This window comes from Hylaeus volcanicus, chromosome 7, assembly GCF_026283585.1.
Source record: "Hylaeus volcanicus isolate JK05 chromosome 7, UHH_iyHylVolc1.0_haploid, whole genome shotgun sequence".
Lineage (NCBI taxonomy): Eukaryota > Metazoa > Arthropoda > Insecta > Hymenoptera > Colletidae > Hylaeus > Hylaeus volcanicus.
In genome coordinates this window covers 6,294,308-6,317,667 of record NC_071982.1, presented here as the reverse complement: position 1 = coordinate 6,317,667, position 23,360 = coordinate 6,294,308, and the positions used below count along the sequence as shown (strand labels likewise).

General features: G+C 36.0%; 7 protein-coding genes across 11 annotated transcripts; 2 read left to right on the top strand and 5 right to left on the bottom strand.

Moving 5' to 3' along the window:
• The first annotated feature begins 511 nt into the window (after positions 1-511).
• LOC128880344 (trimeric intracellular cation channel type 1B.1) lies at positions 512-4,285 on the top strand. 2 transcript variants are annotated; one of them, XM_054130343.1, is made up of 7 exons: positions 512-869; positions 2,480-2,636; positions 2,745-2,929; positions 3,000-3,087; positions 3,155-3,275; positions 3,400-3,557; positions 3,675-4,285. In XM_054130343.1, exons 1-6 carry the CDS (start codon positions 749-751, stop codon positions 3,553-3,555), a joined length of 828 nt encoding a protein of 275 aa, XP_053986318.1. In that variant the 5' UTR covers positions 512-748; the 3' UTR covers positions 3,556-3,557; positions 3,675-4,285. The 2 variants fall into 2 exon arrangements, with proteins under 2 accessions (XP_053986318.1, XP_053986317.1); XM_054130342.1 differs by having other exon boundaries at positions 520-869; positions 3,400-3,569.
• Positions 3,675-8,332, bottom strand: LOC128880333 (uncharacterized). Of its 2 annotated transcripts, XM_054130322.1 has the most exons (7): positions 8,101-8,332; positions 7,546-8,015; positions 6,988-7,236; positions 6,114-6,929; positions 5,863-6,042; positions 5,372-5,781; positions 3,675-4,905 (listed from the first exon to the last, which is right to left on the bottom strand). In XM_054130322.1, the coding sequence occupies exons 1-7, from the start codon at positions 8,298-8,300 to the stop codon at positions 4,885-4,887; spliced, it is 2,346 nt and encodes a 781-aa protein (XP_053986297.1). In that variant the 5' UTR covers positions 8,301-8,332; the 3' UTR covers positions 3,675-4,884. The 2 variants fall into 2 exon arrangements, with proteins under 2 accessions (XP_053986297.1, XP_053986296.1); XM_054130321.1 differs by having other exon boundaries at positions 3,675-5,781.
• A 292-nt stretch (positions 8,333-8,624) lies between these two features.
• LOC128880343 (uncharacterized) lies at positions 8,625-10,205 on the bottom strand. The gene is made up of 5 exons (XM_054130341.1): positions 9,648-10,205; positions 9,397-9,572; positions 9,181-9,319; positions 8,918-9,023; positions 8,625-8,859 (listed from the first exon to the last, which is right to left on the bottom strand). Exons 1-5 carry the CDS (start codon positions 9,990-9,992, stop codon positions 8,642-8,644), a joined length of 984 nt encoding a protein of 327 aa, XP_053986316.1. The 5' UTR covers positions 9,993-10,205; the 3' UTR covers positions 8,625-8,641.
• Positions 10,206-10,332: 127 nt separating this feature from the next.
• LOC128880341 (mitogen-activated protein kinase p38b-like) lies at positions 10,333-14,685 on the bottom strand. 2 transcript variants are annotated; one of them, XM_054130336.1, is made up of 10 exons: positions 14,233-14,685; positions 13,544-13,673; positions 13,262-13,320; positions 13,040-13,181; positions 12,800-12,962; positions 12,644-12,715; positions 11,686-11,765; positions 11,247-11,325; positions 10,986-11,159; positions 10,333-10,912 (listed from the first exon to the last, which is right to left on the bottom strand). In XM_054130336.1, exons 1-10 carry the CDS (start codon positions 14,334-14,336, stop codon positions 10,833-10,835), a joined length of 1,083 nt encoding a protein of 360 aa, XP_053986311.1. In that variant the 5' UTR covers positions 14,337-14,685; the 3' UTR covers positions 10,333-10,832. The 2 variants fall into 2 exon arrangements, with proteins under 2 accessions (XP_053986311.1, XP_053986310.1); XM_054130335.1 differs by lacking the exon at positions 11,686-11,765 and adding an exon at positions 12,149-12,228 and having other exon boundaries at positions 14,233-14,683.
• Positions 14,686-15,238: 553 nt separating this feature from the next.
• Positions 15,239-17,109, top strand: LOC128880342 (ATPase ASNA1 homolog). 2 transcript variants are annotated; one of them, XM_054130340.1, is made up of 6 exons: positions 15,239-15,586; positions 15,672-15,880; positions 15,958-16,054; positions 16,133-16,283; positions 16,350-16,658; positions 16,732-17,109. In XM_054130340.1, the coding sequence occupies exons 1-6, from the start codon at positions 15,465-15,467 to the stop codon at positions 16,849-16,851; spliced, it is 1,008 nt and encodes a 335-aa protein (XP_053986315.1). In that variant the 5' UTR covers positions 15,239-15,464; the 3' UTR covers positions 16,852-17,109. The 2 variants fall into 2 exon arrangements, with proteins under 2 accessions (XP_053986315.1, XP_053986312.1); XM_054130337.1 differs by having other exon boundaries at positions 15,243-15,586; positions 15,952-16,054.
• On the bottom strand, positions 17,074-20,218 carry LOC128880337 (2-amino-3-ketobutyrate coenzyme A ligase, mitochondrial). Its single transcript, XM_054130327.1, has 7 exons — positions 18,981-20,218; positions 18,692-18,897; positions 18,325-18,611; positions 18,052-18,258; positions 17,772-17,964; positions 17,383-17,560; positions 17,074-17,323 (listed from the first exon to the last, which is right to left on the bottom strand). The coding sequence occupies exons 1-7, from the start codon at positions 19,000-19,002 to the stop codon at positions 17,166-17,168; spliced, it is 1,251 nt and encodes a 416-aa protein (XP_053986302.1). The 5' UTR covers positions 19,003-20,218; the 3' UTR covers positions 17,074-17,165.
• A 140-nt stretch (positions 20,219-20,358) lies between these two features.
• Positions 20,359-23,319, bottom strand: LOC128880335 (BOS complex subunit NCLN). Its single transcript, XM_054130324.1, has 6 exons — positions 22,274-23,319; positions 21,664-22,181; positions 21,370-21,579; positions 20,887-21,291; positions 20,582-20,802; positions 20,359-20,510 (listed from the first exon to the last, which is right to left on the bottom strand). The coding sequence occupies exons 1-6, from the start codon at positions 22,446-22,448 to the stop codon at positions 20,372-20,374; spliced, it is 1,668 nt and encodes a 555-aa protein (XP_053986299.1). The 5' UTR covers positions 22,449-23,319; the 3' UTR covers positions 20,359-20,371.
• Between the last annotated feature and the right edge of the window lie 41 nt (positions 23,320-23,360).

The following is a 23,360-nucleotide window of genomic DNA, read 5'->3' as shown; positions in this document are numbered from 1 at the left end:
CTTTCCATAAAGGAAGTCATACTTTTGAAGTCATACAGTTTGAAACTGAGATTTCTATGTCAAATGCATTGCAGGGCCTTAGATTAAACATGGTCCCGAGTCGTATCATTCATTCATTCATTTAAAGTGTGTAACTTATACAAAGTTATCGCACTACCGCTTACTTATTACTAGCTTATTCCCATTCTTCTTATCATCGTCTTACATGACTCCTGCATTGTTTTAATACTGTTTGCAGTATCTCTTGCTTCTCATCTGTTCTCATCTATTGGGGCCCGCTGGCCCCCCCCCCCCCCCCGCTACCTCGGGGTTGCTAAGCCCGTACCGTAGCTACAAATACGCTACAGCCTCCGAGGGCATGAGTCAAGTATCAAGTTATGCTCGGCGTTTGTAAAACCCGCAACCCGAACAATTTTTGTACGCAATAGTTGCTCAAAGATTTCGAAAAACAAAACGCTGCGGATACGATCGTTTACCGCCATCTGTGGGAGAGGTTCTCAAAGAGATCGCGAGATTTTGCTCGTTCGACGATAAGGTTTTCCTTTTTTTTTTTCGTATCGTAATGGTAGGTGGCCGAGTTCCATGCCTAGCAGACGACCAAGTCTAGCAGACGGCGCATAGCTAGCGTCGTTCGCGGGCGCTCGAGTCTGCGTTTTAAATCGAACATCGTCGAACGCCGAAAGGCACGCGTTATCTCCCGAATAAAAGCTGCCGTGTCGCCGAGAAATTACGTGAGAAACCAGACGAAATGGATCCCGAAGCATTCCTGGACATGGCCAATCAGGTCATTAAATTGAAAATGTTCCCGTACTTCGACATCGCGCACAGTGTTCTCTGCGCGCTACACGTCAGAGAAGATTTAGGACCCGGTAAGCCCAAGCCCACCCGACCGATTCTAAATTTAATCCGCCCAGAGCTAGCTTATACCTTTTCTAAGATTATGTTTCGCCCCCCCCAAAAAAAACCTCTCCCCGTCCTCACAAACTGCCTGTTCGCTTCCTTTTCCTTATCGTTCTAGTCATTTCTCTATCCCTTCACTCGATACGCTATCGTTTCCCCCTCGATTCGCTCGGGCTCGCGAAAATACTCCCTTATTTTTAACCATTTAAGTAGGAAATCGTGTTAAGTTCAAATTCTCGAACCTCGGTGATCGATCCGAGTCTCTTAACTAATTAAATTCCCATTTTTTTATCGCTTTCGAGAGCATCGAATTTTCAAAATTTCGGCTTCGAGCCATTTCTCCGCTAACCTGAGAATCAACCTGAACGTTTAAAAGTGTAATCGATAAAAAAACGAATAAAAGCACCGAAAAAATTTAAACCGATCGTATCTTTACATTTTTAACCATCGGATCTGGATGAAGTAGACGTTGAGCGATTAAGAAACGAGTGTTATTTAATTTTGTTGGATTATCGGTATATCGGTTATATTTTCGCACTCGCCAAGCTTCTAACTATTTTTATACCGCTCTTTGCAAATCGAAGATTCGTTTAATTTTAGGTCTCCTCGTGTATTTCTCTCCCGCAATATTTTCAATCGCGCAAACGAAATTGTTGTTGTTAATAAAATTGCAGAGTAACGACGAGCGTGAATTCTGTCTTGTTTTGTAATATCCGACGCGCGTAAGAAACGCGAAAAATTGCCGTTAAAATCTTTGTTAACCAACTGTTCACGCATTGTTTTTGGCACAATTATAATAATCTTATTTTGTGGCATTCAGTGAAACAACCCAGCTGATCTATTTCAGTATACACCCTTGCAGAATGACCAGATTTATTTGAATTTTCCGTTTCTCTTTCTATCACTATTTTTTCTTTTTTTTTTTCTCTCGTATTCAAGAACAATGTTTTTCGAAACAGCGTAAATATACAACAGTAACACTTTTATGTTCAGTTATGAAAGTCCTCTATCCGTGACTTCCTTATGCAATGAACCACGAAGGAGAAATCTTTTGATAATTCTCATTATTTTGCAGACCTTCTGTACCTTTTACCTTACAGAGATACTTATATTATTTTTAGTATTACATAAGGAAATGCTTTGTGATGTGAACTTTGTTCCTTGATAACTTTTATACATTTTAACAATTATCAAGGAATTCGATACCTCGTGTCCATTAAATTTTAGAAATTCACCAGAGGAGTATTTGTATTTGCTCCATGTTTGCGGCAACCTGGCATCTGAACCTATCCACATAATGTATAGCGAACTTATAAGGATTCTCAGTGACCTACTTAAAATAGCATGACCCCTTGATATTTCATGGTGTATTCATACTCCTAAAACTTTACTAAACTATTTTCGTTATTCGAATATCACCTCTTAATTATAAATAATATTAGTATAATATAAAGAAGAAATAATTTAAGTTTGTCGATTTCAGTCAGCAATTTACTTTCTACAACCGACAAAGTCGTTTATACTTTCATCGAATAAAAAATATTTAAATCTAAAATGTCTTTACAATTTTATGAAATAGGTGCCCAAGCATTTTCTCGGAAACACCCCCTGTCATGTTGGCTTTCGACAATGTTGGTAGTATTCGCTGGCGGTATGCTATGCAATGGTCTTTTAGGAGAACCGATCCTTGCACCTTTGAAAAATACACCACAAGTGGTAGTTGCAACTGTTGTTTGGTCAGTACACGCTTACACAATGTGTTTGCGAGCTGCTTTAATTTAGATTCATCTAGCAACTTTGCTATAATACATTTTACATGTAAAATTAGTATATTCGTTACACAGGTACGTGATATTTTATACACCATTTGATATCGGATACAAAGTAGCCAAGTTTCTGCCTGTAAAACTTGTATGCGCTACTTTGAAGGAAATATATAGGTGTAAAAAGGTATACGATGGAGTAACTCATGCAGGGAAACTATATCCAAACGCATATCTTATCATGATTTTAATTGGGACACTTAAGGGTAAGTTTTACCGTTAAGAAATCAGAAAAAGAATACAGGATTCGTGAAATCAACGTACTTGTGTTTACAGGAAATGGCGCAGGTTTTACAAAATTGTTCGAGCGTCTTGTACGAGGAGTATGGACCCCAACTGCTATGGAACTTATGCAACCCAGTTTGTGAGTTCATTTTCTTTTTATCCATTACGAAAATAAAAACGTTTTGCATAACAATTTGTTTCTGTAGCCCTACAAAAGCATCGATGGTCGCGTCTATCATCTTTGTCTTGGATAAAAAGACTGATCTCATTTCGGCACCTCACGCATTGGTTTACTTTGGTATCGTTATCTTCTTCGTGTACTTTAAGGTACAACAATTACTATTATTTTTTTAATTGTGTTCGAGTCTAATTTTTCATAATTTTGTATATCGAAGAAGATGAACCAAAACTTATTATTTACGTAACTAATAATGTTTCGTTTCTGTTTCAGCTGTCGTCCATTTTGCTGGGTATTCACGACCCGTTCGTACCTTTTGAAAATCTCTGTTGCGCGTTATTCCTCGGAGGAATTTGGGATTCGTTAGCCAAATTGCTGGGCAGAGGCCAAGCCAAAGACGAGAAAGCGGATGCCAAAAAGAAGGACTAAATGTTTGTAATTTTGTGCGTATACATCCTTCGATAACGTCTAAGCGCTTATTACGTAACTATCGCGGAACAAGGCACGATATCGGAAATATTTATTTCGTTTCTCTTGTTATTCAACAGATATACGAAGTCTCCCAAGAAATTCATTTTAATATTATCAACGATTTGCTATGGATGAAATGCAATGAATGGATGCAATTTGAAGCTAGTCATACGATACGCGCGTGTTGAAGCGTGATCATCGACAAATCATTAAATATCAGAAGTACAATAATTTATTACTATACATATTTTAATAATGACGAGTGATATACGTATCGAAGAGTGTAACTTCAATCATTGGACAAGTCAACAGTATTATATCTGTTAACAGCAACGTACCCACGTAATAGTTGAGGGTATAAACACGCGCTCTTTGCGAATTATCCAACGATTTTTTTTAAAAAACAGGCGTCTCCATAATATCATTGTTAGCGATAACACTTGATATGTAAATTCGTTATCTTTCCTAAATATGATTGTTCTTTTAGAGTTGATTAGGATACTACGCAAGTGATTGCGGAAGCATTAGAGATATGTCCCGAGTTGCCGATTTTTTAATAATATATGTTGAGGCAATTAAGATAAGGTTACGATAAGGTCCATTTAATGGACAAGAATGATTCGAATCAATATCAATTAAGATTTGCTTGAAGCATTTTTGTCTATCGTAAAGTAAACGAGTTATTGGAGTGGCCTGTCTTTACTGTCTCATCCTGTATATATCTCACACCGTGTTTTAGCAATCGAATTTAAAAGTTGTTGAGAAGACATTTTATAGAGGGAAACACAAGTTCTCTTACAATATAAATGCATGTGAATATTTACTAAGGCCAGTTCAAGGTATTCTAATACTGGCATATCGTAACGACAAATAATCGTCGATTCATCGTGTGGTACCTACTGCAATGATACGAATAAACGTACTCAGGTTGACGAAGTTAAATTTTACATAATTTTGATGCATATTTCAGCGATAAAGTTCCGATAATAAAATACGTAAATCAAAATTTTCCATGTACGAGTTGGTACCATTAGAAAATATATAAAAGTAAACAACGAGAGGGACGTAGACCTCTTTTATACTATTTTATTACAATTACATACCAACGATTGGTACTTACCCACACATATATGTATCAAGTGTTTGCCTTCGACTCAACGATGTGAACATAATTTACCGTGAAAATTAAATTCGCTTAATTTTCATATAATGTTCCATTTGTCAGAACGTTGTACATTTTCAGATAATAAAATGAAGTTTGTTCTTCCAAATTCGCGGCCTAATTTATTATCTCCTTAATTTACGTGACTGCAAACGAAAAGAGTCATTAAAATTGCACTTGATCGAAGCTTGCGAGAAATAGATTTACAACAAGCGATCAAGACAATTATTTGCACCTAGCGAAGGTACATTTACGCGGTCTCTCGGATAACGGGATTTTTGAATTTTCGAAATTGCGAAACGCGTCGATATTGCTAACATCCGTCCAATCTTGATCGCAATAAAGTTTGTTCTTGCAATTCTTATCGCAGATGTAATCCTTACACGAACGCTTGTAATAATCGCTGTCTAATTGGCGCTCGTATTTTTTCTGATGAGCTGCATAAGACAAGCAAGACGACCGATCACACGTTCCTACAGGCTCGTCGACATATTTCTTTGCAAGATCAACGTCGGTTAGAGTCTCTTTATCCGATTTCACGATTGTTTGGCTCTCGTTGCACTTTATCACTCGAACCAATATTGGATCTCGCTTCTGAGTACCGACACTTACCCTCCTCGGTTTATCTGTATCGTTCTTCAAACCATTTTGAACTCCTACGTTGCGAACAAGCAATCGCGACGACGACCCATCGGTTCCAATATCACGGCTCTCCGAGTAAACGGAAACTTCCTTGTCCACAGCTGGAAACTTGTACGCTTCTTTCAATAATACCGCGTCGTCCACGGAGATGCGTTGCGTTGCGTCCTCTACGGTCCCAGTAGATTCGAATATCGGATTAAAATCGCTTTCTTCGATCATTGTTGGCTTATCGAACCTAGCTTCAAGAGCAAACATCTGTGTGGACTCGTTTCGACTCGTGATTGCTGATCCCAACGTCTTCATTGCGAATTCCTTGATCCTATCCACCACTTCGGTCACATCAACCTTGCAGTTCCTTTTCGCGTTACAATTGGACCTATCTGATATTAACGTTTGTATTAGATAAGTCCTTGAGATTTCTGTGTACTGTGAGTACTGGGAATTAGTAACTGGTAACTTACAATCAGTCTGGGTGTTTGAATTTTTTAACGATTTTATACTCTGGGTCCTGGATTCAATTCTGGATGATAACATCTTATAGAGGAGTTGCTGCAACGTGAAGGCCACTGTGGGATCTTTGATAATTTCGCTCATGTTGCGTGGGCAGGTATCTGGTGTGCATGGAGCCTTGAATTCTTGCGCTGTTGAAAAACATATTTCAGTTGTTGCTGTAGTATTGTATGCTCTATTGTGTAATACACAAAACCCTTACTTTTCCCTTCCACAGATTCCTTTGAATCCACACGTCGAATACAATGTATCACAGATCCATTTGACTTGGCTCTAGTCACACGTTGCGTATCGATACCAATGTGTCGAACAGAGTTTGAATCGTGCTCTTTAAGACAATCAGTAGTTATACAAATGCTGCTACGAATTTCACGTACAGACGGTGTAGTTGCAGCATCCTTTACCCTTTCCAGAGACAAAGAGCGAGCTAAATTTCCCCGCGATACGCAAATCGTGCTCTGAATCCCTTTCGATGCTGTGTCCACTACATTCACTGCAACTTTTTTCGATTTCATCGCAGGAATCGAATTTCTCACGTAATGTTCCCACTTCCTGTTCTCGTCGACCTGATTCAAGGTTTGAAGAGAGACGCAGCGTCTCGTTGCATTCGATGCACAGATCGCATATTGCGTTTCTTGTTGAACGTAATTTACGGTGTTAACGCTTGCTTCTTTCATCCTGCTCTTGAGAGGTGCAGTTTCAGGTGATAGGTCTTCTACGTTCTTCTCTGAATTTGATAGCAGGATTTCTAACCGAGCACAGGCCTCTATGACGACACCTTGAGATTTATTCGTCACCACGGGATCTAATTGTATGATTTGACCCTTCGTCGCTTTTATAACCTCCCCGTTACATTGTATTTCAACATCTACGTTTTTTCCTAACTTTTCCATAGATGTAACAGGCGAACGGCAAGATTTATTCGTCAGAGTAGAATACGGTGCCTGTTTGGTTGGGTCCCTCCGAATTTCAAAATCTCCAGAGTCATCTGTGTGCTTCTTGGGATGTACCGTCGAATCTAATAAAAGAATTCAATTTACATTACACGCAATTGCGCTTGTGGCAATCTAGAATACCTCTATCGCATCCAGTGCACGGTGTATACATTCCACGAGAGAGATCACTATAGTAATCGGAACAGGGAGTGAAGATTCTTTGCTCTTGCACAGGATTTGTTGCATCTCTTTGGGATTGTTTAGACCTTGCATCTTCCCAACCACACAAGGGACATTGTAGAAACGGTGGCTCGTAATTATTCTTATCCGCTCCAATTATATCGTTAGACGTTGGATCGATTGTCGTGTATGGAACAGTCATGGGATATCCTGAGAACAAATTAGTTAGGTCCAGGCTTCGATTCGATTCTGTTTAACACGTTGACTGCCAGAGAAATATTCCCTGAAAATTTCTGCTAGAATTAAATATTATTTAGACTATTGGAGACTACATAATCAAACATCCGTCGTGGTATTTATTTGTGTAACTTCATCAAAATACACGAATTTCATTTAAATTCATTCCCTTTGAAGCTTAACTTTCAGAATTAATTTTTTTAGTTCTTCAGTGAAATGCACTGTCACTCACATATGGGTGACGTGGCGATCAACGTGTTAAGTAATTTGATTCATCTGTACCTGTTGTTCTCGACTCAGTGTCCCTTGTAGGCCTATAGCTAGAAAGAGTATCCTCTTCTCTATCTCTCGAGACGTTTGTTGAAGTTCTCGCTTGTGGGCAGGGCACGTATCTTATCCGTGTCGTTGACGGCGCTTTGCTGATTTTATCCGGTATCAAATTACTCTTCGCATTGGAACGAGCTGATTTACTTCTTCTAGCAGGCTCGTTGCATGTAGCAGTGGTACAAGGATTAATTCTTAAGACTTTCTTTTCTTTCTTTGGCGAGTCTCGTACGCTGTCGCTGCTCAAAGATTTCAGGACAGACGTGTCGGGACGGTTGACTTTTAAAATCGTCTCCGAATTGGCTTTCCTCTCGTCGTCGATTACTTTTGTCAGCATGTCGGAGACTATGCCGTACCAAGAGAACGGTGATTTATACCGCTTCTGCGATTGCAATCCTTTGATCGTTCTTGTTTGCTCTCTCTTGTACCTACGACGGTGGAAATGGTCGATTTACGTGACTCTTTCTCTTTTTTACAACGCATATCATTAAAATATCTCCAGTCGTACATTACTTTTCTCTTATTATCTTGATCTGCTGCAAATAGTCAGCCGCAGTGAACCCAGGTGTACCGAATTCATCTATAATTTTCTGCAAAGCTTCGTTCTTCTCTCTGCAATTGTGATAGTCCTTGTGGTAAGGATTCCACAAGCACGGATATTGTTTGTATACTTTCAAGAAACTGGTCACCAATCTCTCGTTCCACTTAGACATTTTCAAACGTTTCCAAACGTGTTCTCGTAGGAATAGCGGGCGCGATACTTTGCACGTTTAGAATTTTACGTGGTACCGACACGATAAATTTTTTATTGGTTAAATAACACTACTGAATTTGGCCGACATATCGAACGAGAATGCTCGTCGAATCAGCCAGAGACGAGCAAAATTTTATTCGAATAGTAGACGAATTCGATCGAGCAGTTAAATTTTTATTTATTCTTTGTAGAATATTTAATTCCATAACTCTAATAGTATACTGTATATTTGTTGCGCTACGATAAAATTAATTTCTTCTACATGGGAGATACATCGACGGGGATTGTACAAAATATTTGTTATTTGCAACCGAATTCGCAAGAATGATCGGTTTTGATCATGATCACCGGTAACCCGCAGCTACAAATCATTTCCTTGCCCATGGCTTTACAATCGCTACAATTTGAACTGGAACAATCTAAAGGAACACTGTGGGACGCGTGTTTCAATTTAATGTTATCGAGACGCTCCTGCGTGATCAGGTCCTGTATGCATTTCTCCAGCTTAACTGCAGTTTCTAAAAACAAACAACACTCCAGTTGTAATTTGAATTATTCGAGTAGTTAAATACTCACCGAAATTTATATTTCTTAACTGAAACGCGATGCTCTTTCCAAACATGTCGAATTCGTCATGAGCTTTTCTTTTCCCTTTGTCCTCCACTGTCGCGTAGACATCCTTCTGTAAAATGTACTAAGCATATTTTCTCACCTTTGAACATGATTTTATTAACCTTTTATTGCATCTGAATGACTAAATAACAACAATCTCCGCGGAGATTCCTTATTATTTAGGTTGAGTATTTATGCAACAGAGGGTTAAGAATCTTATCGTTTACCAAATCTCTTTTAATGACCGTGCTATCTTGCACGCACGTTTGACATGCAGTGCATTTAGTTTTGAAAAACGAAACGTCGGTTTGGATTTCGTGTTCAACAGAAATCCATTCATCGGTCCCTGGTTGATCCCAATGTTTCCTAAACAAACAGGATGTTGATAATGAATTGGATATCGTATAACGAATAACAATCGAAATAGAAATTACAGTATTTACTTAGAATGTACGCGAAGCTTCTCCTTATATGGTTGAGCGCAGCAACAATTCGCGTAAGTGCAACTGCAACCTTTGCTCTGTGTTTTTCGCAATTTCACTATGTTTGGATACGCTGTCTGATCATTTAAGTTGCTGCTGTAATAATTTTTGTATACGTCTCTTTCGTTGTTGTTTATCTGTAATTGTAATACATCGATTAAATAAATATATATGTATTATTTAGTAAATATATTACCTTTTTTCTAACGTACCTTCCAAGAATTGTCTGAACAACCGTACGCTTCGATAAATGGAAAAAGTATTTTGTGCATTACTGGAAACCAGCTTGCTTTAGGTTTATACATTTTTTCGCAAGATATCGCTGCACTGATTTTCGACAATTCGTAACAATATTGCGCCTTAACGTAGGTGATTCGTTTGATGCAATCGCAAACCGTTAAACCGCGGATGTTCATGCAATCTACAATCTGTTTGTATGCTTTGTAACGACATAGTTTGTTCTTGAAATCGCGGTGGAAAGGATTCGTCAGACTCTCGTGTCGACTATAAAGGATTACTAATTTCAAAGTTTGGTTTTCAGTCCATACAATTGGCATGGTAAACTGGTCCAATTATTTTTTTTTTATATTTAGGTTATTTAACCTTTCATTTGCATATATGCCATTATTTACATATTATTAAAACATCATATTTACATCCCCTGAATTCGTGTTATTATAGAATCAAGAATTCTTTTTTTTGAAGGAATGCAACGAACAAATTATATTTGGATTACTCATTATACATATACAAGTTTACAAATGTTACTAGAATTTAGAAAAAAAATATATAAAAAAAAGTGAAAGAATACATGAAGTATACACAGAATTCTTTTAATTATTGAGATGATCTTAAATTATTTTTTATATGAAATAATAATAATCGAACAAGAGGATCGAGTTTTTCGATAAAAATATATTTTTTTATTCAACTATTACTTTCACTAAATGATTTAATTTTATGAAAAATGTTACTTTCGATTGCAAATGACATTTTAGTTATTCAATTGCACTTGTAATATATGCATTAAATACATTATAAATATTCTATAGTAGGATCATGACTTCAAAACATTTAAATAGATGGATACATAATAAAACGTTCATGTATAACCATGAACACGAATAATTGATGCGCGTTGGTAAATTACATTTTAAAACAATCTATGCGTTAAGTGAAAAATATTAACCCTTCTTGCGTTGTACATCGTTAACAAAAATATACATTTTGCCTTTAGTATGCATAAGTTTTGAATGATTAACTTCGTTACTTATGTAACATTATATACAATGACATGTTTGTATATAACAATTATATATACTTTCGTTTAAAACTATTCCTTGTTAATATTATCTTACCGAGCTTACAACTATATTATTTGAGCTACCAACATAAAATTACGAAGCAGATTCAATTGTAGAAGATGATGAAGGTAACTGTTGAGGTACAAAGTTTATTACTTCGTGATAAACGAGTTCTGAAAACGACAACATCTGTGTAAGTATTAGTCGCTTTAAACACACAATCAGAAGCCAACCAAACACTCGTACCTTTCCACTTGTCTACTGGTAAATCCATATCCTCAAAACTCTGATCATACGGTAGCGATACAGGTTCATCCGTTGGATCTGCATACTGTGCAAGGTATGGATGAGCTAAAGCTAGTTCTGCTGTAATTCGCTTTTCTGCATCTAACTCCAGCATTAACTCGAGTAAATCTATGGCTAAAAAGTAATACAGAGTCCGATAAGTTTATGACTTTTATATTCCATTTGGGCAAACGATATTGTGTAAAAATAATGTAAGAGTACCTAAGGGATTAGCTCCGCGAAAAACATCTTTGAAGTTCTTTTTTTTTAAAGAAGGTAAACTTTGTATGTAATTTCTTGCCTAAAACAATATCAAGTTTGTTATTTTTAACAATTTATAAACAACGTACATTACTTTATATTTACATAAATATTTATATATGTGTATACGTATATACGAATTATACAATATTTTTCTAGGACTATAGAAATTATAAATTATTAATTGCGCCACACTCTACATATTTTAATATATTTTATTCGCAGCAAATATTCTTTATCACTTTGTTCATATAATGCAATACAAACTCAAAGCAAAATCATTATTTTATTTTTCTGTGTCGTTAAATTGGAGAACTAATTTATGTAAAAAATAAGACAAATATTCTAGCTTTTTCGAATTAGGTTTATAAGAAAAAAATATTTATCTTAAAAAAATTACCTCTTGGCTGGTAATTTTGCTTAAAGTTTCTTCTGTGGGCGTACCACAGAGTATTAAGACTCGTGTTAGATGATCAATGTCTGCTTAAAGTTAAGGTATGTTTAAAGCATAATTCATTGTATTATATCGATAGAGAAAGTTTTAATTAAAAAATGTATTAGGACTGCGTCTATTTAAAGCGTTTTATCGGCATTCCAAAAACAAATAAGAAACAAAACAATGAGAAATGAAACATAGAAAAAGGTAACGTGTACTCACCAAGTGAATTTGCAAATGTTAGTAACACGATTTATTTGTAAAATAATTCTTCGAATTCCAAAAAGTAAACGAGTAAATATTGTGCGCATTGATGCCATAAAAAATGCAGTAAAAATGTGTAACATGCATGGCGTTTAAATTGTAACATATTACGGACAAACAACATGCACTATTATCGTCGTTTAACGATTCGAAAAATACTTACCGATTCTGATGATATTTTTTTCATAAATTCATCTCGCGGAGTACCCAGTATCTCCATTATTAAGTTCAGTTGATGTATATCTGCTCTTGCTAAGGTTCCACCACACCTTTCTCTACTTTTACTAAATACTTTTATTATTACGTAATGTAACTGTTAATGCGCTTTGTGCATTAAAGCATATTAAAATATATATGTTGCGCTTGTATATTTATTTAACAAGTCTCTTTCGCTATTAGGCAAATAAAATAAAAATTATTAATGTATTAGCGCCAAAGAATATTAAAGCATAATAGAAGCCATATGTAGAGCCTTAGCAAAAAGCACATCTTTCGATTCTAAGATGGTTAAAGATTCGTGATAATTGATGTGCGGGTGAAAAGTGAAATTCGTATGCGTATTAGTACGATACGATTAAACAGAAAATACAAACAATGATTATAATTATTAAATGTCAGTATTCAAGTAGCTTGAGAAGCATAATTATAAAAAGGATACGATCTGTTCCAGGAAATAATGTTCGCCCTGTTAATAATTCAGCCATTATACATCCAACTGACCAAATATCGACTAAAAAGTACGAAAAGTGTGTTTTAATGTATTAGGGGTAAGATAGAAAGGATTTGCGAAGACGAGACAAAAACTAATAAACACCTGTTTGATTATAATGCATCCAATTGAGCATAATTTCTGGAGCTCTATACCACCTCGTGGCAACATACCCAGTCATCTCGTTCTCTGTGGGCCTGGCTAATCCGAAATCTAAAATCTTCAGCTCGCAATCTTCATTTACAGCTATGTTGGAGGGCTTCAAATCCTGTACATTACAAATAACATTTAATATTTCAAGTATTTTAGGTACATGATGATATTGCATAGTATGTAATACTTTACCCTGTGTATTATACCCGCAGAATGGATGTACTTAAGACCACGAAGGATTTGATAGATAAGAAACTGTACATGATCATCCGAAAGCTTTTGAGTTCTTACAATATTATTGAGATCGGCACCCATCAGATGTGTAACTAAATATCTATTAAAAGTACAGAATATTACCGAACCATGACGACCAAAATTTTAAACTTTCACGATGGAGTCTATAAAAGTACATACACCTGTTGAAAGTCTTCCAAAGAGGAAGATGGATGAAATACATCTAGCAGACCAATTACCTGAAATAAATATCAATGTACAATCAATATATGTACAAACAATTCAACAATTATTTTCAAAAAGTTGGACTTTGTGGTATAAAAATAAAACAGTCCTTCTTAATTGTACGTGCCAAGACAAAGTTTCTAAATACTTCTAATGTCCACAGTGCCAACTTTAAGAATATATTACACAGATATATATATATATATATATATATGTTATCTACTTTTCCTCACTTACATTTTCATGATTCATGTGTTTCAACATACGAAGTTCCCTATACGTGCGCTTTGCATGTACAGCTGACTGGAATGGTCTGGCTAACTTTTTTATCGCTACTTTCTGACCAGTAGTTGTGTCAACTGCTGAACTGAAACATAGTAAACATAATTAGAATAAAGAAAGTAATTAGAAAAATAGACGTGTAATAGATAAATAATAGATTAATAATAGATAAGATATCAATAGGATTGTTTCAAGTATCACAGAACGAAACTTAAACAAAGAAGAAACGTTAGAAAACAGAAGAAATTGAATAGACGATCTCGAATCCCTGTTCTTGGAAAAGCATTGTCAAATGCTCTAATTTTAGAACAAATATGACACGGAACAAGACTACTCTGTTCCTACAAATTACCATGGTTATAAATGATAATTCGATAACGGAGCATATATTTAGATCCAAAGAAAACTTTGATGAAACTTTCAATAGGGAAAAAAAAACAGTAAGCAATGCCAGAAATGTCAAGGTTATGATCAGTTCATGGCCGTAACAGAATACTAGGTTAACTGCAGAGCGGGATCGTTTAAACTTTCTTTAACAATTTGCGGAACTCGTATCTATTTCATTAACACGTACGATGTAACTTAATTAATATATATGATACAACTTAATCGCGATAAATATAACTATTGTTTTCATTTCTTACCATACTTGACCGTAAGCTCCTGATCCCACTGGAGTGAGCATTTGATATCGTTCCGGAACCTCCCATTCGGTCCTGTTTATTTCAATTTTGTGGAACTGCGGCATAATATTCTTTTCACTCTGGCCGGTAGGCAGAATTCACGACAACGCGACGAAAACAATAAACAATTTCAACTAACGTTTAGGACCGCGATTTACAGACACTTCGAACATCTCCAAATTAGCCTACTATTAAAAACTACTACACTAATCGCGTGTAGGTCAGTGTAGGTATGGTCGATATCGAACAGATTTCTCGCCAGCGAGTAATCGATCTATTCTCATCGATTTAAACCACCGATATCCCCGAGTCGATCTGTATTTCCCACCACTGATATTCTATTTTCAAATCTAAACGTCTTACAAAAGATTCTCGGTTACTTTTTTTTCAACATTCTTGCCAATTACGATACTCTTACGTGTCACGGATGAATACTAATTCATTCGAGTAACCGAATACAAAATTTTGTTCGAAATTTCGCGTAGTCACCTGTTTTCTGAAAGTATTATTTTTAACAAAAGCGATCACCGTATGATCACCAGCGACCATGAAGACTGTATAAGGAGATTCAACTCCCTAAGAAAGTTACTAGAAAACTGTTATCAAAATCCCGAGCTTGAAGTTATGAATACAGGGTGTCCCAAAAATGTTGTAACACCTTGAAAGGGGTGGTTCGGGAGGTGATTTGAAACAACTTTTTCCTTAGCGAAAATGTTGTCCGAGGCTTCGTTAAGAAGATATTAATCGAAAACCCTGACCAATCAGAGCGCGAGTATGCCGGTTGAGCGTGGCTACGCGATAGGCGGCTGCGCTCATACGCTACCGCGGGCGCTCCAACGGTATACGCGCGCTCTGATTGGTCGGGGTTTTCTCTTAATAGCTCCCCTTTCAAGGTGTTACAACATTTTTGGGACACCCTGTATTTATAACTTTAAGCTCGGGATTTTGATAACATTTCTACACTACACAGTTAGTACTCTTTATCCTTATACAGTCTTCATGTCAGCGACATATCGATAGCGTAACATCGATGGCTTTCGTCCGAACCCATGCAGTCGTGTAGTTGTAGTCTACATTTTCTACGTATTCCATTTTGCTTTTACGCATTCGATGGTTGACGTGGTGTGATTTCCACGTCTCTCCTGCTCTCTCCCTCGTAACAGCGACGAGTAGTAAATCGAGTTTCGGTGAATATGAGTATGAATGACAGCGAACCGATCGAGTACGAACCCTCCATTAGAAACGTGATCGAACAGCAGTCTTTGCGATGGATATTCGTCGGTGGCAAAGGTGGAGTCGGTAAAACGACCTGCAGGTAATTATAACCTGCGAGAGAATCATTTCTTTGTCGTAACAATTTGTACAAATCATCGCGATTAACAATTCGCTATTTTTCGTAGTTGTTCATTGGCTGTCCAATTGTCGAAAGTGAGGGAAAATGTACTCATCATCTCGACCGATCCCGCGCATAACATCTCCGATGCGTTCGATCAGAAATTCAGCAAAGTTCCGACGAAGGTGAAAGGATTCGATAATTTATTCGCCATGGAAATCGATCCTAATGTTGGCGTCACTGAGTTGCCTGAAGAATACTTTGAAAGCGAAGCAGGTAAGCTCCATTAATGCTGGCACTTCCCTCTTTGTTTGATAATGTATAAACATTTCCTCCTTGTACGTTAGTTTCAGGTGGAGTAGCGATGAAATTGAGTAGAAGCGTGATGCAAGAAATTGTTGGAGCCTTCCCTGGTATAGACGAGGCGATGAGTTACGTAGAAGTTATGAAGTTAGCGTCAAATTATTCTCCTTATTCTAACTAACATCTGTATATAATAAACTGTACGATGTTCATCTGTAATTTCAGGCTGGTCAAAGGAATGAATTTTTCTGTTGTTGTCTTCGACACTGCCCCTACCGGGCATACTTTAAGGCTACTCTCGTTCCCACAAATTTTGGAAAAAGGTCTCGGGAAACTAATGTTTTTGAAGATGAAGATGAATCCTTTCATTACGCAAGTACGAAACGATAGCGCTTACATTTGTATTCTTACTGTTAATAATTATAAATAATTCTAATTACAGATAAGCAACATGTTCGGTATAACGGATTTTAATGTAGATACATTCTCGAATAAAGTAGAGGAAATGTTCGCGGTTATTCGACAGGTCAATGAACAATTCAGAAACCCTGATCAGACGACATTTGTTTGCGTGTGCATAGCTGAATTTTTGTCGCTTTATGAAACTGAGAGGCTTGTACAGGAATTGACAAAATGCGGTATCGACACCCACAATATTATAGTGAACCAGCTGTTATTTTTGAAAGAAGGTGACGCACCTTGTAGACTGTGCCTTGCGAGGCATAAAATACAGAACAAATATTTAGAACAGGTAGATTAAAATATATCTTGCTTATAATTAAATTTGTAACTACTGTAATATAATTACACGCTCGTTCTTTCAGATAATGGATTTGTACGAAGATTTTCATATAACACGACTTCCTTTATTAGATAGAGAAGTTCGTGGAGTCCAACAAGTCAAAGAGTTTTCTGAAAATCTTGTCAAGCCATACAAACCTTAATTACGATTAATGTTTAATAAGAATATATAACATTACGTATAATCAAAAGTTTTTGTAAACTAAAAAAGCCTTATACACTGTGAAATTTGTATGAAAGGTAATATTTAATACTTTTTTTCTGCATGTAAAAATTTCGCTTTGGTGTTCGTGTACGTCAAACATTATCGAAAATTAATTGACGCACTGTATATTTTTTTTTATACAAATTTCATAAAGCAATAATTGTAAAAAACAATAACACTTTTTATTTTATCATCACGTTTTTGTCACGTTATTTTTACTTTTTATTTTTAAAAATGTGAATTAAAACGATATCAGGCAATGACTCCGAGTTCTTTTCCGGTTTGTACGAATGCATTTATAGCGTGTTGTATGTCGTTCTGTGTATGCGCAGCGCTGATTTGAACGCGTATCCTAGCTTTATCTTTCGGTACTACAGGATAACTGAAACCGATCACGTAAATTCCTTTTTCTGTAAAAAGACAGTTTTGTAGATTAGAATCTCTTTAATATTTATCGTAAAATACCTACCGATCATCTTATCAGCGAATTCAGTGGCTAGTCTCGCATCGCCTATCATTACAGGACAGATAGGATGGTTATCACCAGCGATCGTAAAGCCCGATGCTTTCATACTGTTTCGAAACAGATCAGTGTTGTTCCTCAGTTGATCCAGAAATTCTGTCGAATCTGTTATTAGATCCATCACCTACGTACCAAAATTGGGAAGTAATCGATTAATTCTTATAATTAATACAATTCAAGAATTCACTGTATTCGCTATATATACAGTGATTAAGAATGGAAAAAATCGTTGATACGAATTAGAATTCTGGCATAACATAACATTACTCTATAAAAGACTTCTAATTTTCCTTATTCGCTCATTAGTTGTTATTGAAATATTCTTTTTAACATACCTTACTTGCCGATGCGACTACGGGAGGAGGTAACGAATTTGAAAATAAGTATGGCCTGCTGCGTTGTCTTAATAAATTAACCAGTTCTTTTTTACTGGTTGTGTAACCACCCGCTGCTCCGCCAAGAGCTTTGCCTAACGTAGAATTAATGATATCGATGCTGCCCAACATATTGAAATAATCTTCTATGCCTCTACAATTAAATAACTACAAACATTACTGTTCCTAAGAATTTTGGATTTTTACGAATTATACAGTAACATAATAATAACATGATCACCTTCCAGTTGATCCAAAAAAGCCAGTAGCATGACAGTCGTCGACAAAAGTAAAGGCGTTGTATTTTTGTGCAAGCTCCAGTATTTTTGGTAATGGTGCCACAGTTCCATCCATAGAAAAAACACCGTCGGTTGCAATCAGACGCAAGCGCGAAGACATACACTCTTGCAGCTTATTTTCTAAATCTGTCATGTTTCTGTGTTTGTATCTTCACGGGGAATATTGAATCAGAACTACAGAATAGCAAGCATTTATATTTCTTTGTTTTTCTCACCTGTGTTTCTTTGCTTTACATAGTCTAATACCATCGATAATAGAGGCATGATTTAGTTCATCGCTCAATATTGTATCTTCAGGTGTTAACAAAGTTTCAAAGAGTCCAGCATTCGCATCGAAGCAAGAAGCATACAGGATAGCATCTTCTCTGCCATGAAATTTAGCAATTTTCTTTTCTAATTCTACATGAATTTCTTGAGTGCCGCATATAAATCTTACGGAACTCAAACCAGCTCCATACTTATCCAGAGCAATCTTTGCTGCTGAAATTACTTCTGTATTATCCTAAATATAAATAATTAATTAATATGATATATAAATTCATTCAACTAAATTTAATGTTTTTATCCAATTTTTGTACTTACAGACAAGCCCAAGTAATTGTTCGCGCAAAAATTAAGAGCTTCTACTCCGTTTGTTAGCACAATTCGTGTGCGCTGTGGCGATGCAATTACTCGTTCGTTTTTCCATGTACCAGCTGCTTTAATCGCTTTTAATTCTGCACTTACGCATTCCACCAAGGAACTCATACTCTTTTGTAGCGCCCATCTCTGCTGCTTAATTTTTAAACCTGTTAAAAAGTTGAGTAATCGAATAAAGTGCTTTTCAACAAACGTTCTCGAAGCAGTAACATTTAAAAGTACGGAAAAATACTTTTTGGACAAATGGAATTCATATTCTTGAAGCACTTTGCAGTGTATAGTATACCTCGACGAATACCGAATGATATCTGATTCTGTAGAAAGTGGAGAATGATGAACTAGTCAAACCTGTTTAGTAGTATAACGATTTTCAAGGTTGGCATGTTCTTGTTTTACTACGAAATATACGCACAACGTTCCAAAAGAAACAAACATTCATATCACGCAATAACTCGTTGAAACATATTTCATAAAATTATAAGACCAAGAATAATTACATCTACCGCAAATATAAATTTAATATTTAAGTAATATTAAACGATACTTTTACCAGAAGTCGGGATACTCAATTTCCATGACATTTATTTTACACTCTTCTTACATTTCCTTCTTGTAATTTTATTTAAATAATTATCAGTAAATATTTATTACGATAACTTAATCGATAGATTATTTTCTAAATTTCCTTACTCCATCTGGTAAATATGTTCATTACAAGCATACATTTTGCAACATCGTAATAGTATTCGTAATAGTATTAACTTTTCACGTTTTCTTGGAAATTTGTTTCTTTAAAATTTGTTCCTATTATACAATATTGCTACGTTTATCATCGTCCTATACTATTGATTCGTACGCGATGTAATGTATTATTATTCAAAGCGATATTATTAGGTTGTTCCAAAAATTCTATTCGTTCATAACTATAAAACTGAAATTAAATTTTGTATTTAATTTACTATTTAAGGTGGACAGAACTTATGCAGCAACCTAACATGTACAATACGAATATTATATATTACGTCATAAACAGAGCAACAATTTTTTCAGCAGATATATCAAATGAATCGATTAGAATGCATCCGAATAAAACTAGCTATTATTCTATACAAGGTTTGGAATCGTTACTTTTATTACTAAATACATCGTTACATTAAAAGTTCTGTATTTATTTGCAATTATGCTTAAATCTGCCAGTCTTGTTTTTTATCATAAATTGCATTCTGAAATCTCACTATTTGGTCTGTCGTAACTTGGTCTTAATTATCACGTAATCTTACAGAATAATGTATCGTAAAGCCACAAACAATAAATTATTTAGATGTAATCCATAGTATAGATTCTTCTGCTGATCGTATCGAATGTTCGTGCTACTATTCGCGCTAATTATTATTGGAAGAAGAAGTAGGACGAAATATAGTAATATAGATATTTACGATTAAAGATTTGGGTAAGACGTAGAATGGTAGTTATTAATTCAGGATTAACATGTAACTCTGTTCGACCTTCAATTTTTACCTACGATGCTTGTTATATATATTAAGACTCGTTAAAAAAAATCTATAGCGAGTTTTTTTTTTCTTTAACAATGCAATAAAGAAATTTCAACATTCGATAACAATTTCACGATGTTTTATTTTTGACCGAGAAGTGAGTCACTACAGAATACGCGCGCGGGAAATTGTGTATGATTACGTAAAGTATCCCCAAGTATACAATGATGGCAATTGTGAGAAAGAGATCGAATACAGCGGGTTTTACACTGAAACGTAATAAATTACATTATCTACAGGGATCACTGTCGATATTAATACAAAAAATTTCAATATTTACCTGTATACGTTCAGGGTAGCTTTCGTTACATCGTAAAATACGAATTCTGGATCCTGTTTGTCAGGACTATGCAAGGTAACTTTAACATCTCCAAGATACCGAGCCATCGTCTCCTTCAGCGTTCCTATTAACGTGTTATGTTTGTCTGCCAATAAGGGAGCTGCCCTTGGTTGAGACGCTAAGTAACTAAACCATAGAGATAATGATTCTTTCGATACATCCTGCAAAAACATTAAACAATATTAGAATACTAATGATTAATTAACGTATTCCTTTGTATCTTAAAATAAGGAAAACGAGCGTACCAGTGAATCTGTGAAAATTTGACTAGAACTCAAATTATATATATGTCTCGCTAACGCTTCCGCGACTACTTGAGTGTGTTTGTGCAACCTATCTATTTGTTCTGTTTGCATTAAATCTAAGATTGTCGTTCTAATCGGATCTTCGTGGCTCTTTAAAGTAGATAAAGTCGTCGCTGGCAATCTTCGCATGCTGTATCTTTCATGTTCCCAAGCCAGCGATTTGTCAGCCAGATTTATTTTTTTGTGTACACCTTCGACGGTGGTGCCGTTCAACGAGTCAGATACGGCTTTAAGTTCTTTGTAAAAGAGACCACCCGTAGAATTTTCTTTCGGCGGTTTCGAAACGTGCACGTAAATATTATTGCTGGTAGACACCGTATCGAAGCAAACGACATAAGCTGCATCCTATTAAAACAATGTTATAAATTAAATTATTAAAATTTGGAATGAATCAAATACGAAACTTTTTGAAGTATGTATTACTTGTATTATGGAGCCTTCGAGACCATCTAGCTGATCCTCTAACCACTTTTTACTGCCTTGGTAATTAAGCTTTCCAGCTCCGGTTACTATAAAGACAAGGTTGTATTGTGGCCTTGATCTGCTAGTAGAGTATAACGTAGAGAACAATCGGGCTATTTCTAACAACATAGCCATTCCGGATGCATTACTTTCTGCCCCAAATGACAATTCCTGTTTGGTAATAATAAAATATACATTTTTCAGATTTTTAGCAATTATATTTAAGACGAAATCTATATTCAAATATCCACTTACGGGTGCAACCCCTGTGCTATCGTAATGGGTTACCAAGGCAATCGTGGGCAGTTTGTCCTCTGCCCTGGTGCCACTTAACTTTCCATGCAAAGTAGCTACTTTAACATCCGTCTTAGCCAATGCCTGTCCAGTGGGTACCACCACTTGGTAACCACTGGCAGATATAGAATTAAAGATTGCCTCTGCAGCAGAACCAGCTTTTTCATCCGTGATAAATCCATTGGCGAGGTCGTCTAAAATAGTCTGAAGATCCGGATGCCACGAAGCGAAATATACCGGTATGGTTGTTTCAGGTCCGAACATCATAGACTCTTCCAGACTCATGATATGCTGTTTCTCCTCCTCCGTCAATTCAGCAATTTTTTCTGGTAGAACTACGATTAAGGCTCCCGCTTTCTGCTTGATGGAGTAGAAAAGAGTCGGCGTAAGATCCAAGGCTTTGGTAATCACGCAGTGTCTAGAAGTGCTCCAACCGGTAAGAGATCTCGCCTCCAAGGAAATAGGGGCACTGCGGCAACCTAAATGAAAAATTCAATCTTATAGCTCAAACGTGACGACGTCAATCGTCCTGGTTGAAGGATAGTCGTGTAAATTGCAAGAATTTTGGTACCGTGAGGTTCACCGTGCAAGTCATACTGGTGCATACGATATACAGGGAATTCATGCGATGCCGCGACTGGATTAACCGGAGAAATAATAATGAAGATCGGTAGAATTATTAATAAATAGTACGGTAGATATCCTCGACACAATTCCGCGAAACTGTCGCATTCTTCCAGCCACATTCTTTCAAATTTCAGTCAGACTATACGCTCCGAATTATTTCCATTGACCTATTATACCACGATATACCACGCGACGAACTATGCTCGAGCTCGACTTGTCTTCTACCATAGATTAAGTATACAAAAATAATAGAATAGAGCTTGGATCCAATGAAAAACTACGTTGCACACCACTAGAGTACTCTAGAGTATTGTTTCCGAACCTCTAAACCATTTATAGCATGATGGCGTCTTTTACTTACAGCTAAAGCAAAGGAGCCCATGCGCGTGTATAGAGGCGGGTATTTCAAATTGCTTTGAACGACTAAATAAAGTAAATTAGAGAAAGTGCACAGTTCGAAAAATTATAAAACTGTAATAAATAACGAAAATTCTTTGAACTGTGTCTGCACATTCCCTGGTTTACTGAAAAATATAAATATACATATACATTCATATAACAAACTTTTTTTATATTTATTATGTCCTGTGAACTGTGGTAGAGACCAGTAGAGATATTTATTTATATTTACTGGCCAGCAGAACGTACGATTAACTGCATGTACAACTTGTTATCAGATAATACTTATTTGTGTTGTTCGAAAGTATAAATTTGGGGTTATAGCGTACTTAAAACATATTTTTTCCACGCTAGTAATCGGACATAAATATTTCTTATCATGAAATTAATACAGTCAAACATCGATTCCTATTCAAGTTGATGCAGTTAATAGCACTTTCATCATTTACAAAATTTTACCATTTAAACGATTTGTTTATAAGTCAATACAAGGCTATCATGAACGAATGATACAATATCACGAGATAACGACTCTTATTTGTTCATTAAACAGAATGTGTTCAACAGATATATGGGTCATCTTTAAGTTACTCTTAATCAATATGAAGATATAAAAAACGTAATTAGCGTTT